General features: G+C 34.2%; 2 protein-coding genes across 3 annotated transcripts; one reads left to right on the forward strand and one right to left on the reverse strand.

Annotated features, from left to right (window-relative positions):
* The first annotated feature begins 498 nt into the window (after positions 1-498).
* Positions 499-8450, forward strand: ABCG28 (ABC transporter family protein). Its single transcript, XM_012209713.4, has 14 exons — positions 499-925; positions 1012-1088; positions 2141-2416; positions 3198-3261; positions 3350-3496; positions 3670-3704; positions 3920-3993; positions 4804-5669; positions 5779-6075; positions 6215-6694; positions 6912-7060; positions 7334-7623; positions 7709-7839; positions 7930-8450. Exons 1-14 carry the CDS (start codon positions 693-695, stop codon positions 8084-8086), a joined length of 3276 nt encoding a protein of 1091 aa, XP_012065103.1. The 5' UTR covers positions 499-692; the 3' UTR covers positions 8087-8450.
* Positions 8451-9766: 1316 nt separating this feature from the next.
* Positions 9767-15092, reverse strand: LOC105628057 (ATPase GET3B). 2 transcript variants are annotated; one of them, XM_012209370.4, is made up of 11 exons: positions 14684-15075; positions 13443-13654; positions 13247-13309; positions 13056-13142; positions 12666-12740; positions 12503-12571; positions 12359-12424; positions 11955-12029; positions 11775-11873; positions 10876-11016; positions 9767-10219 (listed from the first exon to the last, which is right to left on the reverse strand). In XM_012209370.4, exons 1-11 carry the CDS (start codon positions 14817-14819, stop codon positions 10082-10084), a joined length of 1161 nt encoding a protein of 386 aa, XP_012064760.1. In that variant the 5' UTR covers positions 14820-15075; the 3' UTR covers positions 9767-10081. The 2 variants fall into 2 exon arrangements, with proteins under 2 accessions (XP_012064760.1, XP_012064762.1); XM_012209372.4 differs by lacking the exon at positions 10876-11016 and having other exon boundaries at positions 14684-15092.
* Between the last annotated feature and the right edge of the window lie 744 nt (positions 15093-15836).

Genomic DNA, 15836 nt, shown 5'->3' on the forward strand with positions numbered 1-15836 from the left:
ACTTTGTAACTATTTCATTTTATCAAAAAAATCTATTGTAAAAAATTATTAAAATTTTTCATCAAATACTAGATATATATGATGGTAGTTTACACCTATTTTTATTCATATAATAATTATAACAAAAATATTAAATTTTTATATTGTCTTTATAATAAAATAAATTATAAATAATGGATATGTTACACAGCTGCATGTTTTTGAATACTAGTCTTAATACAAGTGGAGAATGGATGATTAAAAAAAGAAATCTAGAATGGACAAATCCTATTGGCCAAAAGAAAAAAAAATCTTACTATAACAAAAAAAAAAAAAAAAAAAAAAAAAAACACAACCGAGTTGGAATATATGTTTTTTTTTTTTTCTATAATAGATTCCTTCCTACTCGAGCAAACGTATAAAGCTTTCCAATTAACCCCTCTGCATTTCTAAACTTTCCCTCCCCTATTACCCCGCCAAATCATTCTCTCCGCCATTTCTTGCTCCGACAAAACACCAACCTTAACGGCTCCAAATCCCTTGGTTACTATTGCTCCAAATTCATCATCTTCGCAATCTCTCTGTTACCATCTTTATCAATACTCCTCTTTTGAACCTTTTTTCTTTTGGTTAATCAGTTTCTTATCTTATCTTTTTTTTTTGTCCTCTTTATGTACAATATTACCTACTGTAACGTTTCTTGATAGAAAGATATGAGCAGAGAGAAGAATAATATACAAAGTTGTTATTTTCTCTCTGTAATCCATGTCTTTGCTATTATCTTATTATTATCTGTGCAACCCATTTCTTGCCAGGATGCTCAAAGCAACAATAATCCAGCCGCGGAGCAACTCCTCTCCCAGCTGGTCTATAACAGTTTTTCAAATTTCACCGCCGTTTTCAAGAGTGACATAAAGAAACACTTTGGTTTCTGCATAACGGACGTGTGTGTATAAGTTCATAAATTTTTTTTTTTTCTTAAAGAAAAGATATTTGGAATGGAGGTTTAGATGTCTTGGCTTGGTTTTGCAGGGATTCAGATTGGAATATGGCATTCAATTTCTCCAAAAATACAGATTTTATTACGGATTGTGCCAGGAAAACTAAAGGTATGGTATATTCAATTCAATTCCTATTATTTGTATCTGTCTATGTTATTAAGTTCAATACGGGGTAGGCAATGTCACTGAACTAGTAGCCATTTGATCGAGCACCTGCATTGGTTGGTTCAATCCCTGAGAACCCCCTTCCACTTTAAAACATATTTCTGATGTATTTAAAATAATAATATAGAATATGAAACAAATATTTACAGTAACATTATTCTAAAAGCAGAGGGGTTCCGGGGATTAAAGACTTGAGCTCCTGATTTAGTGAAGCACTGCCTCATCTATTGAGCCATAGAAACATAAATAAGCTGTATGCATTTCCTTAGAAGATGCAAAGGTCATAGTTGACATATAATTCATTAATTTTGCTTTTCAACTTCAGTAGAAGCTCTACAACTTGGTCCAGATGAATTTTTTTACTTTTTGTTATAATTTTGTTCCTTTATGGAAACTAATTTAGAATTGAAAAGAAAGAGAATGTGCTTTTCTAAAAGCTGGTTTACAAATTGGAAAGAAAGAGTATGAGTTCTTGTTGTAAGCAAAGAGTAGAAAGCCTTGGGGTAACAACTACATAAAGAAATTAATCTTGTGAATCAACCATGTTTAAGCATAACAACAGGATATTTAGATGCAGTTGGATTCATCAAAACTCAAAAGTTTGGTTCTCTTTCCTCCTGTTTTTTTTTTTTTTTCCTGCTTAGATTATGAGAATGAGGATATTGTGCAAGTAATATGCTTTCGAATTAAGGGCCTAATGCTTTGATTTACATTGGCTTCATTCAATACTTTGCACTTCTTTACCCCAATAAACAACTTATGTTGTGTTTGGTGATGAAAGTGAATATAATGTAATGAAATCAATTAAATTTTCGTTCATTTTTTCTGTTGAATTTTATTTGATTCCATTAATTTTATTAAATTCAATTATAATCATACCAAACATAGACTTAATTTATTGAATAATTTCTTAATTTTATCATTATAATTGAGTGTCCTTTAGGCTTCAGCTATACAATTATCCTGAATATTTCTTATGGGCTTTGGTGGATCAGGAGATATGACACAGCGGATATGCACAGCAGCAGAAATCAAGTTCTACTTCAATAGTTTCTTTTCACAAGGATCAAAGAGTTCCAATTATTTAAAACCTAACAAAAACTGTAATTTAAGCACATGGGTTTCTGGATGTGAGCCAGGATGGGCTTGTAGTGTTGGTCGTGGTAAAAAGGTTGACCTCAAAAATTCAGAAACTATGCCTGATAGAAGCACAGAATGTCAACCCTGTTGTGAGGGTTTCTTTTGCCCCCATGGTCTTACGTGCATGATACGTAAGTATTCTTAATCTTTAACTGTGCAGATTGTATTTGTCCCTTGGTATTTGTTTTTACATTTGTTGGTTAGATACAGCCTTTTTCTCTTATGCCTCAATAACCATCCATATCACCTTTGATGCTCTCTATAAACATTCTCTCTCATTTATCATTTTACTTCTGGATGATGAGATAAAACACTTATATCTAAACATAAGTATTCATATAAATAAGCCTACGAATATATGCTTTGCTTGGATTGCTACCGAAAGCACTCTATTCCAATCAACTTTGTGTTATTGCTATTGCTACCAAGGAAAGTCCTGAATATCTAAATATTTTGATTGATTGCAATGAAAAACTATATAATCAATTTACTCAGTGTTCCTGAGTTTGAAACCAATTAGGAGATGGACTTTTTTCCCAAAACAACCAAGAATACATCTTGTTAGAATGTGTGAGATTTTTTCTAGAGACATATTTTGTAGTTCAATTCCAGAAATTAGGAAATGAAATTGTAATATGATCTAACTTAATAGAGTGCACCTTGCAAAATAAAGTTGCGTTAAAAGTTGCATGCTCAGAAAAAAGAGTTGTAGCTTACTTTAGTTATATAGAGAAAGTATCAGCAGTGCCTTCTCGTAAATATACTTGGAATTTCTGTATTGAGGCACAACTTCTTGGAACTCGCTGGATTTTCTTTCAGTTATCTTGTTTAGTGGATGCACTGTCATTTGTTCCAAATTGAGCTTCGACTAATTTTTTTGTTGCTTGTCATTTGTCCATCTTTTCACTGAAGCATGCCCGCTAGGTGCTTACTGCCCACTTTCAAAATTGAATAAAACCACCGGTATATGTGACCCGTAAGTTCATTCTTGTTCTCTACCCTTTTGCTTCAATTTTCTTCTACTTTAGCATACATTAATATTTATTAGCAGAAATGTTTTGCAGATACAATTACCAAACACCTGCTGGAAGGCCAAATCATACTTGTGGGGGAGCTGATATTTGGGCTGATATTTTGAGTAGCAGAGAGATATTCTGTCCACCAGGATCATTTTGTCCATCCACTGTCCAGAAACTGCCTTGCAGTAGTGGGTATTGATAACTATCCCAAAACCTCCAGCCCATGTATTTCTATAGAATTGCAAGTTACATTTATTTTTATTTGGCTGTAAAAAATTTTATTTTCCCCTTCACTGCATATCACGGTTATCCATTGCATCATTTTCTTTATTACTGATGCAACTTATCTGCTTTCCTTGTTTCAGATATTACTGTAGGACTGGTTCTACATCTCAAGCAGGTAGGTTCCTTTGTCCATAAAAACACTATTAGGTGTTGAATTTTAGGATATCTAAATTGGAATACCAAGTTTTAGCCATTTGGGTGTCTCTTGGGGACTACCCTTCTTTTTTTTTTTTTTTGTCTTAAGTATCTATGCCTTTTGAATTAGAAATTTGGTTTAATTAACAAGATGATGGTTCTGATTGCCTGTTGCTCTTACTGATGTCTTTGCAGGGTGTTTTAAGTTGGCAACTTGTGAACCAAAATCAACAAATCAAAACATCACTGCATATGGCATCTTGATTTTTGTAAGTGACCAATTACACTTTAATCTTTGACATTATGACATATTTGAGCTTCTATGATGATTTCATTTGTGCTATATTTCAATTCTTGTTATGCTTTGGAGAAGAATTTGATATTTCATTCTCCTGCTTGCTATCAAATTTCAGAGTGTTATATTATGGGCTAATTTAAAATAAGAACAGCCACGGGCAGTCTGAATATTAAGATAAGTGAAAGAATCATCAACTAAACTGCTTTCTTTATTTGGTTACTTTTTTTTTGCTTTTCCTCTTGTTTGGTAGAAAAGAACTTGAAGGATAGAATTCATTCATAGATAATAGAGTTTAGTCTCTTAGATTGAATTCCACAAAATTGAATTCATGGGACTGAAATGAATATTATCATTCAAATCAAACATGAAAATATGAAATTTCAAATGAATTCCACAAAAATTTTATAGACTTCATTTATACCAAACAACCCTTGGTGTTGGTTCCCTGACTGGATTGCAGCTTGGATTCGTGTTATTTCTTATATAATTAGGAAGGATGCAGGATTGATTGAAAAAGCATTATGCAACTCCTTTTAAAGGCTCGAATGAAAACATATCTACTGATCTATTCCTAGGTGCATTTTATTTTACATCTTCAAATTATCAGTGAAATTATTGGACATTATATTTTGCCGTTAGTGGAAATTGTTGATAATTTATGTTGTTGGAACCATTAAACATTATCCAAATCCTAGGCGTGCATATATTTTCTGCTATATGACATATACAAATTATCTTATACACAGAACCATCATCTCTGACATTTCATTTTTCAATGCAGGCTGGATTGTGTTTTTTGCTTATCATCATCTATAACTGTTCTGATCAAGTTCTCGCAACTCGAGAGAAAAGACAAGCAAAAACTAGGGAGAAGGCAGTTCAAAGTGTGAGAGAAACTGCACAAGCACGGGAAAAATGGAAATCTGCAAAAGACATTGCCAAGAAGCACGCAATTGGACTGCAAACTCAATTATCTCGCACATTTTCTCGTACAAGATCTAAAAGACAAGCAGAGATGTCAAAAGGCACTGGTAAAGGTAAAGATGGAGGTGATTCAAAAGGAAAGAAAAAGGAAAAAGCGAGCCTTACAAAGATGCTGCATGAAATTGAGGATAATCCTGAGAGTCACGAAGGCTTCAATATGGAGATAGGAGATAAAAATCTAAAAAAGAATGCACCAAAGGGTAAGCAATTGCATACTCAGAGCCAAATGTTCAGGTATGCATATGGACAGATTGAGAAGGAAAAGGCTATGCAGGAGCAGAATCAGAACCTAACCTTTTCTGGGATGCTTTCAATGGCTAGTGATATTGAAATTAGAAAGAGACCCATGATTGAGATAGCGTTTAAAGACCTAACCCTCACTTTGAAGCATAAAAACAAACATCTGCTAAGGTGTGTGACTGGAAAATTATCACCTGGCCGAGTTTCCGCTGTCATGGGTCCCTCTGGGGCTGGAAAAACAACATTTCTTTCTGCTTTGACTGGAAAGGCAAGTGGATGCCATGTGTCTGGAATGGTTTTGGTAAATGGTAAGGCAGAACCAATCAAGGCATACAAGAAAATCATTGGTTTTGTGCCTCAAGATGATATTGTGCATGGAAACTTGACAGTAGAGGAGAATCTTTGGTTCAGTGCAAGATGCAGGTATGCAATAGTGAATTCGTCCAACAGGGAAGCTACATTATATATATATATATATATCCCCTTTTCGGTTTATTAAGCATCTTAAATTACTGGCTTTTCATTATCGTAGGCTTTCTGCTGATCTACCGAAACCAGAAAAGGTTCTAGTTGTTGAAAGAGTCATAGAGGCCTTAGGGCTGCAGCATGTGCGAGATTCTCTAGTTGGAACAGTGGAGAAGAGAGGGATTTCTGGAGGTCAAAGGAAACGAGTGAATGTGGGGCTTGAAATGGTTATGGAACCTTCACTTCTGATATTAGATGAACCTACATCTGGTTTGGATAGCTCCTCTTCCCTTTTGCTGCTTAGAGCTCTGCGACGTGAAGCTCTTGAGGGGGTAAACATTTGCATGGTTGTCCACCAACCGAGGTAAATTTTAGCTTTACATTACAAGAATCCAGATGACTTTTATTTGCTGTGTACTGTACTTTCGTATTCTTTGCTTTTCTATAACATTTTAATGCCATATGCTTGCTAAATGAGAAAAACATTTTTTTTCCTTCTTCAGTTACACATTGTTCAGGATGTTTGATGATTTGATACTTCTAGCAAAGGGGGGCTTAACAGTGTACCATGGATCAGTGAAGAAAGTCGAAGAGTACTTTAGTGGCCTCGGAATTACAGTACCTGAGCGTGAGAATCCTCCAGATTACTTCATTGACATTTTAGAGGGGATAGTAAAACCTGCAGGAGTGAACTATAAACAACTTCCGATTAGATGGATGCTTCACAATGGCTACCCAGTTCCTATGGATATGCTGCAGAATGCTGATGCATTGGAAGCATCAACGAGTGACTCGACTCATGGAGCCAGTTCAAGTGAAAATGGATCTGAACCACAGTCCTTTGCTGGAGAGTTCTGGCAGGATGTGAAATCTACTGTCGAGGTGAAGAAAGATGATATAGAAAACAATTTTATAGACTCAGGCGACTTATCCAATAGGAGAACCCCTGGTGTTTTTCTACAGTACAGATACTTCTTGGGAAGGTAAGGCCAATACTTTTTATCATGATCAATTGTCAATAATTAATTACTCCTGTTTCTCAATTTCTTTTATTAATTTTTTTGTGAATTTGGAATTGCTGAATAACATGCTCTTGTAGTTTTACTGAAACCTTTGAATCTTTTGCCAGCATCAAGTGTGAGTTCATCATAATGGTTTAAACATGATTACTTTTGACTTCTTCTTTTTTTTCCCCTTCAGGATATGCAAACAGAGACTACGAGAAGCAAGGACACAGGCTGTAGATTATTTAATTTTATTACTTGCTGGAATTTGCTTAGGAACATTAGCTAAAGTGAGCGATGAAACTTTCGGAGTTCTTGGTTACACATACACCGTCATTGCAGTTTGTAAGTTCAAATCCTTTATAAATATTCTTGTATATGCAGTGACCAATGGTATGTATGAATGAGTAAATTGATTTGGCCTTTGTTTGATGCTTGATGTTTTGAATGAGAAAATTGTAGAATTCCTTTTAGGGGGAAAACGCAAAAAGCAGTCTTTAAAATGTCAATCTTACAGTAGCTATGTAATTTTCAGAAAAGTTTCAAGTAAAATTCCATACAAGTTTATTCTGTGCATGGTTTGCTTTCTCACTGGCCATAAATTCTGATGGATTTCAGCTCTACTTTGCAAGATCGCGGCTCTGAGATCATTTTCTTTGGATAAGCTACATTACTGGAGAGAGAGTGCTTCTGGCATGAGCAGCTTGGCTTATTTTCTTGCAAAGGATACAGTTGATCATTTCAACACATTTGTGAAGCCACTTGTGTATCTATCAATGTTCTATTTCTTTAACAATCCAAGATCAACAGTCACGGACAATTATGTAGTTTTGATTTGTCTGGTTTACTGTGTGACTGGGATAGCTTATGGACTAGCCATTTGCTTTGACCCTGGTCCAGCTCAACTGGTAAGTGTCTCGAAAACAATGCATATATAGACAAACTACAGATACACAAAGTTTCCCCTCACAAGCTACCTTTTATGTTATGCAGTGGGCAGTGCTTCTTCCAGTTGTTTTGACTCTAATAGCAACCCGCGGAGACAGCAAATTTATTACAAAACTATCTGACTTGTGTTACACTAAATGGGCATTGGAAGCATTTGTTATATCAAATGCCAAAAGGTTTCTTACACTATGCTTCCCCATATGTGATAATTAGTCTCTGTATGTTTACCAGCTTAATCTTGATTTTGCTCCATCTTTAACTTTCAGATACTATGGTGTATGGTTGATAACGCGGTGTGGTTCGCTCATGGAAAGTGGGTACGATCTCGGTCACTGGTATCGTTGTTTAATCTTCCTCATTGCATTTGGATTAGCTTGCCGTATTCTCGCCTTCATGAACATGATTACTTTTCATAAGAAGTAAATTCCACACTTCATGTACAAAGTAGAAAAATATTGATGCAAACATTCTTAGAAACTTACACAGAATTGAAACATGCTGAGAAAAGATATGGTCGGTAGTCCTTCAAGGAGTTGAAGAAGACTACTTGGGGGTTCATTGTTTATGGGGAAACATGTATAAAGGAATTTCATCCACAAAGCAGTATGTTAATCTAGATGAGGCCGCAATGTAAATCATACCAAAGTAACTTTCTGTATTATCGTTTTGTGTAAAGGGTTCATCTTTTTTCTTTTTCTTCTCTTTTCCCCTTCTCTTGTTATACCTATTTGACAAACACCAGAGTAGGAATTTAATAAAGGCACGCCCATTTTCCCCTTTCTTTTTATTCCTCTTGTTCTCTTTTTCTTTTCATTCTTTTTTTAAATATAAACTGTAACATCTTTTATAGGAGCATGGTTAGTTTTATTTCCAGCGTAAATAATATACATAGAAAGTGATACACACACAATAAAAAAGTTCTATTTTCTTCCGTTTGAATATCAGGAAAAAGCTTAGCTCCGTCCAAATTCTAGAAGAAATGACCAAATACATGGATTGCATGCTGAACCACCGCACTCCTAACTTTGCAGGGACTAGCTATACACCTCTAGTTAATCTTTTACACCAATTAAGTACCTTCCCAAGCTGGCACCTTTCCAAGCTGGCAGCTGAGAGTGAATACGGCTGCATAATGGAGCGTGAAAGGAATATATTCATTTTAGTGCAAATCCCTTTTTTCTTTAGTTCTTTTAAAAAAATTCAAATTTGTTTTTTAGTTCTACAAAAAAAAATTCGAATCCAACTCTCAACTCTAAATTTCTGAATGAAAAAAAAAAAAAAAAAAAAATCCTTAATCCTGATCCGGTTTGAAATAGAAGAGTTTATCATATAAAAGAGAGAGTTTCAACAAATAAAATTTAATTATAAATAAAACTCTTTTATTGCCTGTTGCATAGTGAGAGAACTCAGAGTAGGAGAAAAACGATGCTTTTACAATGCTCATCAAACGCCTATTCTAAACTCATGGATCTCTCCCACAAAAAAACTCTATCCAGATCCTAAAATTTTACATCAAACCAATAAGACTCGATCGCTTATTTTAGTAGTTTCTTCTTCTCCTTTAAATTCATTATGTTTGGCTTCTATTTCTCCTCGTGATGAATCAATCAAGTAAATAACCAAAGCTCTCTCCGAAACTGATCTTAGCAACCTTTCGATGCTTAAGAAGAAACCCATCAACAAAATCATGAAGGAGATCACGGTGGAAGAGGACGAAAAAAAAAATTTGCCATTAGATTTTGGAATCTGGTGTGTTTAATAAGGATGTGAGGCTTCCATGGAAGAAAATAATGGGTTGTTGGGGCTTGAGATCTGTGGTCGGTGCCAAAAAATTTATTTTAGATGCATAAATGATCCCCCGTAAAATTGGAGGTGCCATTTGGTTGTTTTTCAAAAGTTCGGGATGCAATCTATGTAGTATTTTGGCCAAGAAGAAATATAACCTCTGCCCATTAATTTGTTTCCTTTGTATTAATGCATTTGCTAAGGACAATAATGCAGTGAAAAATAAAAGGTTGTAGGTTCAACCAGTACTCCGAGATAAAGAAAGCTGGTTAATCATATTTTCCCATCAATGATAATATTCTTTCTGGCACTTATACCTTCAATTAAAATATTTGAATTCGTTGCTTAAACAATATTAAAAGAAAACATTACTGCAGACATTCCAGTTCTAGATAAAGGCACTTCTGTTTCTTGTTTTTTACATAGTTGAAAGCAGTGAGCATGAAAAAAAACTTCTACTGGCTGCAGAGAGTAGTTTCTCTCAAGTTTTCTTGCACCTTCCTATGTCAGCTACAACCCTAATGCCTCCATATAATCAGCTTGCCCGAGGCAATGTAAATTAGAAGTCCTAATATCCAGACATTTTGTTAATTTAGCAGAATATCTAAAGATGTATATTTCAAAAAATAAATTCTATCTCCAAACTGTATTGCCCATAAAATTAAGTGCTGGGACGCCTCTTATCTCGACATCAAATGAAGGTGCCTGGACTAATCTCAAACTGCTGAGTTGTGGGTCGTTCCGGATGATATCAAGCGCACGCATCTGATCCTATAATATTAGAAATGCAAATGAAGCTGCTGTAATGCTTTAACAGAAAGTAATAAGCATATTTGTATCTAAAAACATCTTATGAGAAATGTCTAGCAAATGGGCTACAAGGTGATTCATAACTAATGCGGTAACATGCATCACACAATGTTGAAATGAGGAACTCTAGGCATAATTTTCAGCAGATTATAATTTGAAATTTTTCCTAAAATCATTTTTGGAACCATAGAAATCTTTATTGCAAATAGCTACATCAATAGAACAATGAAATTACTCCTATTCTTGGCCTAAACTCTGGTGCTCGTAATAGCAATTGCAAGGGGCCTTGAACAAGATAATCCTACTAGGCTATAAATGTATTTGGAGGTTACAAATATATCCCACTTCTTTGGAAGGTATCACATACTTTACAAAAAATTGCAAGGAATTTCTGCCCCAGCTCCCCAGGATATATCTTCCTCTGGGCAACAGAGAGAAATTTCTCTACTTTAAATGTGCAAAAGGTCAAGGTGATACCAGAATATTTAAACCAGGAACGTTTGACAAAAAGTTAGTAAAGATATTTTTGTGGCATCTATGACTCAAAGCAAAGTGTAGAAGATATATAATACTAAGGAACGTATACTACTTATCGTGAATGGAAATATCAGATGTACCTTCCTTTTCATTGCACAGAACTTGCAATCTGAATGTGATGCAGATGGAGGCAGAACCTGATTGACAATAAGCCTCCAAACTGGAACACTTTCTTTACTTAGCGATGCACACAACCTTGACGACTCGTTTACTGCCATAATCTTAAATGGACAAAAGTCAACAGAGTGACAAGGTGATTAATTAATAATTGTTCAAGCAAGTGCTTAAGACCCATTTTTCACTGTACAGAAGCTATGTGACAACCATATGTTTGAGGCATATTACACTAACTACGTTACAGCTTTTCTTGCCATTGTACCCTATTTTTAACTTTGTGGCTATTGAATCCTAAATTCGGAAACTTGGTTGCAATTCCACACTGCCGTTCAAGTTGAGAAAAATAATCGCTATGTATATCTATAGCACAAATATATGTATGTGTGGGTATTTCTGAACGGCATAAAGTTCCTTGGTGGATCCTGCATCATGTAGAACTATGGGTTTGACCATTAGAAAGAGGTTGTAAAATTGCAACAAGTCATTTAGTATAATCCAACTGCTTACTCCTGAATGTATTTAGATACAACACTATTTTCCTAACTTAGTACTAAAATATAGATATTAATCTGCACAAGTTTCCGTATAAATATGCGATATTTTATTGCTTCTCACAACACATCCATTTTACTCTTCAAGCAAAGCGGACAACTTAGTGCTGAGAAAATTTAACCTGAAACTGAATTTATGTAATTGAGTTTTCATCAAAAAGCACAATAAAACATATCACAGATGCAGTACTGGAAGAAAATGATGTATGAAATTTGATAGCACAAATTGAAAAAAGTAAATGAGCTTATCTTTCATTTTTATTACATGAGAAATTGATGTCCATATTGAAAAAGGTGAGCTGATGTTATACCGTTGGAATTGTTACTATAACAAACTCGGTTCTGTCTGAGTCACGGAAAAGGTCTCGCACTTTAGCCATCCTCTCTCTTAATACCTCCAGTTTGTCCTCCTGTTTGTCAGACTACAAGTTTAAAGACAAAATATTTGGAGATTAAAGAGCACAACTATCAAATTCAACCTCTATACTCACAGTATCTTGTTGTGCCTCTTCTTTTCTAAACATAGATTTGAGTGCTGAAGTTGCTGAAGCTAGCTTCTTTTTCAGCTGGATTCAGTAAATAATTGGGAACAAAGTTTCAGTTATCTAACAGCAGTAAGACAATGAAATGACTGTATACAATTCCACAAGAAAGTCAAATACTTCAAGAACTAGCTTTTTTTCTATCACGATGGACTTCCAAATAAAATATAATGTATCTTAGGACACAGAATGAAAAACCATGTTGTAAGACATTTAGAACATGATTATAAGACCCACAAAAATCTTTTAGACTTCTTTCACGTTTAACATCAATATTTTCTTTCAAACGTTGGTTAAAAAAGAAAGAGAAAAAGAAACAAATGCCCATCTAAGTTTGGGCTTTGAACTCATACCTTCATCATTTTGCCTAAAAATGCATCCAAGAAGTCAGGCAGGGATAGAAGCCGAAGTGTATGGCCCTATAGAAGAGAAAAATAAGTGATAACCAGATAATGGAATTTAAAGTGATATCTAATATTCCAAAAAAAATCACAAACCGTAGGTGCAGTATCAAATACTATCCGAGTAAACTTATTATATTCTTGGGATTCAACAAATTGCATAACCTACAAAGCACCATTGCAATTACAAAGACTGCTTCAAAAGTCTAAAAAGAAATTTAGCAAATCAGTTAGAGTAAGAAAAGGAGACTCTACATGCCTTTGAAATCGCAATAACTTCATCCAGACCAGGTGGAAAAGTGTCCAATAGCTCTCCCAGTTTTAGTTCCCCTAGCTACAGCGAGTACACAAGATAGCCACAACTATACGAGTCAAACATAAGCCCTATATCCATAAAAGATATGCAAAAAAGTTCCCAAAGTAGATTTAGAAGAGATATAACTATATAAGACACTAGCACTCAAAATCTCTTGGGCTGGCAAAGTTAACAACTTCTAAATCTCTTGGGCTAGAACAGTTAATCAAGATTTAATTGTGTATTTATTCACAAATTAGTACTCGCTACATGCCTATAGAAATAATAAAGCAAATGGAGAGAGGAAAGAGCAACATTTATGTTATTGAAACAAAAATAATTAGACATGCTGACCTGGTCAGCAAGCATGCCAAGGCCCATTCCATCCATAGTCTTTGGGTTTACTGTGTGGAATTCTTCTCTAGCTTTCTCAGGGTTTATCTATCACAAAGCTAAAATTTAAATATGCATATAAATGAAGTGACGATGAAATATTGGCCCATCATGGAAAAAAAAATAAATAAATAGTGTCATTTAACAAATACCTCAAGAGCAAATAATGGAGAATCCACTCCTTCAACAGGAACAAGCATCCCTCCTGTTAAATCCTGGAGATAATAAACCAAATGCAAGTTTGTTCTAAAGATTAGATGTCACTGTGTACAGTTTCACATAAATGACAACTTAGAAAAAAAGGCGCGAATGATTAAAGACATAAAAAGAGGAAGTCAGTCCTAATACCTGGGCAAAGGAATCACTTAAGGAGTGAGCAGGGTCAGTTGAGACCACTATTGTGGGATGGCCATTGTTAGCAAATTTTACAGCAAGGGAAGCAGCACAGCTTGTTTTTCCAACACCTCCTTTTCCACCCAACATGTAGAATTTTTGTTGGGTCCCAACTACCATCTCATCAAACCCAGCAACAGTTTCAACAGCAGTCACTATTGATCTCACTACAGCCAGAAGCAAGAAGCTGAATAAGCAACAACTCTTATACTAACTATTGAATTTTGTTGCACATTGATTTGAACTTAGAGCTTGCAACGCAAAGTTTGTTCACTGTTCAGGAGCGCACGTCCTCAAGAATGGCATATCTAAACATCTTAGCTTGGATTTTGCCAACCTCCAAAATTTTTCAATCTTTGGAGTTAAATCACTGAGGAATTCCTCTCAATTATGATAGCCCTCGAAAAGGAATAGAAAAATAAATTAATTGTCCTTCAGATCATTGCTTAAAGGCTAATAGGCCCTCACACTTGGCAATTCATTCCAATTTTAGACCTAAGAAACAATTCTTTAAATTCTTTCTTGTTTTTAAAAAAAAAATCTTTATCTTTCTTTTTATGGGTAATTACTTTATAGTCCCTATGTTTTTATCAAATACACTAGTAAGAAACTCAGTTTTCAAAATTATACTATTTATTCTCTGCATTATAATTTCTAGTATACTAGTAAGTCCAATGGTTAGTTCCATTAAATGGTTGTGAAATATCAAAAACATCGTTAAGGAGAATTACTGTGCAAGGACTAAATAATGTAAAATTATGAAAATCGAGGTCCTTATTAGTGTTTTTCACTAAAAGCATAAAGACTACATAGTAACCATTTTTAGAGTTACTTTTGACATTTCATGGTCACTTACTTGGAAAAACTGTCGTTGGACCTTATAGCATAGTGGAATTATAATGTAAGGGCTAACTAGTATAAAAAACTGAGATATTTACTAGTGTATTTGAGCAAAACCTAATGACTAAATAGTAATTAGCCCTTCTTCTTATGTTCAACCATAGAAATACAGTACTCCTAACCATATATCAATGAATAATGAAGTATCAATAGGTATGAGTTACGCCATAACACAAAATGGGTTATTATTTTTACTTTTGCTTATGTACTATCAATAATGCAATGAAATTAAAATCCACAAAAGGGATTGAACTGGAAAACCATACTTCATTGATAAAGAAGAGAAAATGGATTACCTTGGCAGGGGACTCCAATGGGATTCCTGTCCATTAGAGCTGAAATAGAAGTGAAATTTAAACTTCTACTGGGTCTACAAAGGAGACTCAAGTTTTGGGTTTTGGAGACACGACGCAAAAGAGCTGCCGTCGCCATGAAAGTTTAAACAAACCGAAAATCAAATGAAATGGCGGATTACTATTTAAGCTTTTTGTTTGATTGAAGGGGAAAGAAGATCAAGTGACTTGCGCGACTTCGCTTCAAAAGTGGACTGTGAGTGAATTGTTCTGTTGTAGGACACGGCGGGCTAGGGGTTTTTTTTATCAGGGTTTTGTTCTTTGAGTGAATTGAGAGATTATTATCAACTTTTTAGTTTTTACTTTGATTCATGGAAGATTTGATTTTATAGAATTATATTAATTAAATAGAAGTCCCAAAAGTCAATAGCTAATGGTCTAGTTACTCTTCATTTATATATGTATGAAATGAAAATATTTCGAGTTTGAATTTTTTTAATTATATCTGTAGTAATCAATTTGATGGTAATTAATATTATAAAATTTCTGATAAATATAAATTAATATTTTGTATATAAAAAACGTAATCCTATTGAAATCTTTCTTAAATTTGAGGTTTCCATGTAAATTTTTCGGTTCCTGAAATTTTAATGAATATTGAAAAAAACTATTTGGATCATAATTGGATAATTTTTTTCCAAGAGAATACAATGAAAATCAACCTCCATAGTCACAACACATTGTGAAAGAACCACATAATTATTAAATATTAATTCATAAAAAAATAAGTCAATCACAATAGCATATATTGATTGGGGGGATTTTATGTATTATATGAATTTTGTTCAAGCTATAAGTTTGGCACATATCTATCATTTCATATTACATAACAAAAACAAGATAAAACGTATAGTTTGTTAAAAAAAAAAAAAAATTCATCATATGTCTACTCTAATTACAATCCTCATTTTAATAATTACTAATGAGAAGTGAGATTTTATCAAATAACTCATTCTAATGGACGAAAAATTTTAAAAATACTTAAAATTTAAATTCTACACCAACCGAAAGAAATTGTACAACTGTATGATAATGCTTTTTTTTTTTTTTTTTTTCAATATTAGGGGAGGGAAATTCAAACCGGATCAATTGTCGG

Source organism: Jatropha curcas, chromosome 1 (assembly GCF_041381405.1).
Source record: "Jatropha curcas cultivar XTBG-Jc1 chromosome 1, XTBG_Jcur_1.0, whole genome shotgun sequence".
Classification (NCBI taxonomy): Eukaryota; Viridiplantae; Streptophyta; class Magnoliopsida; order Malpighiales; family Euphorbiaceae; genus Jatropha; species Jatropha curcas.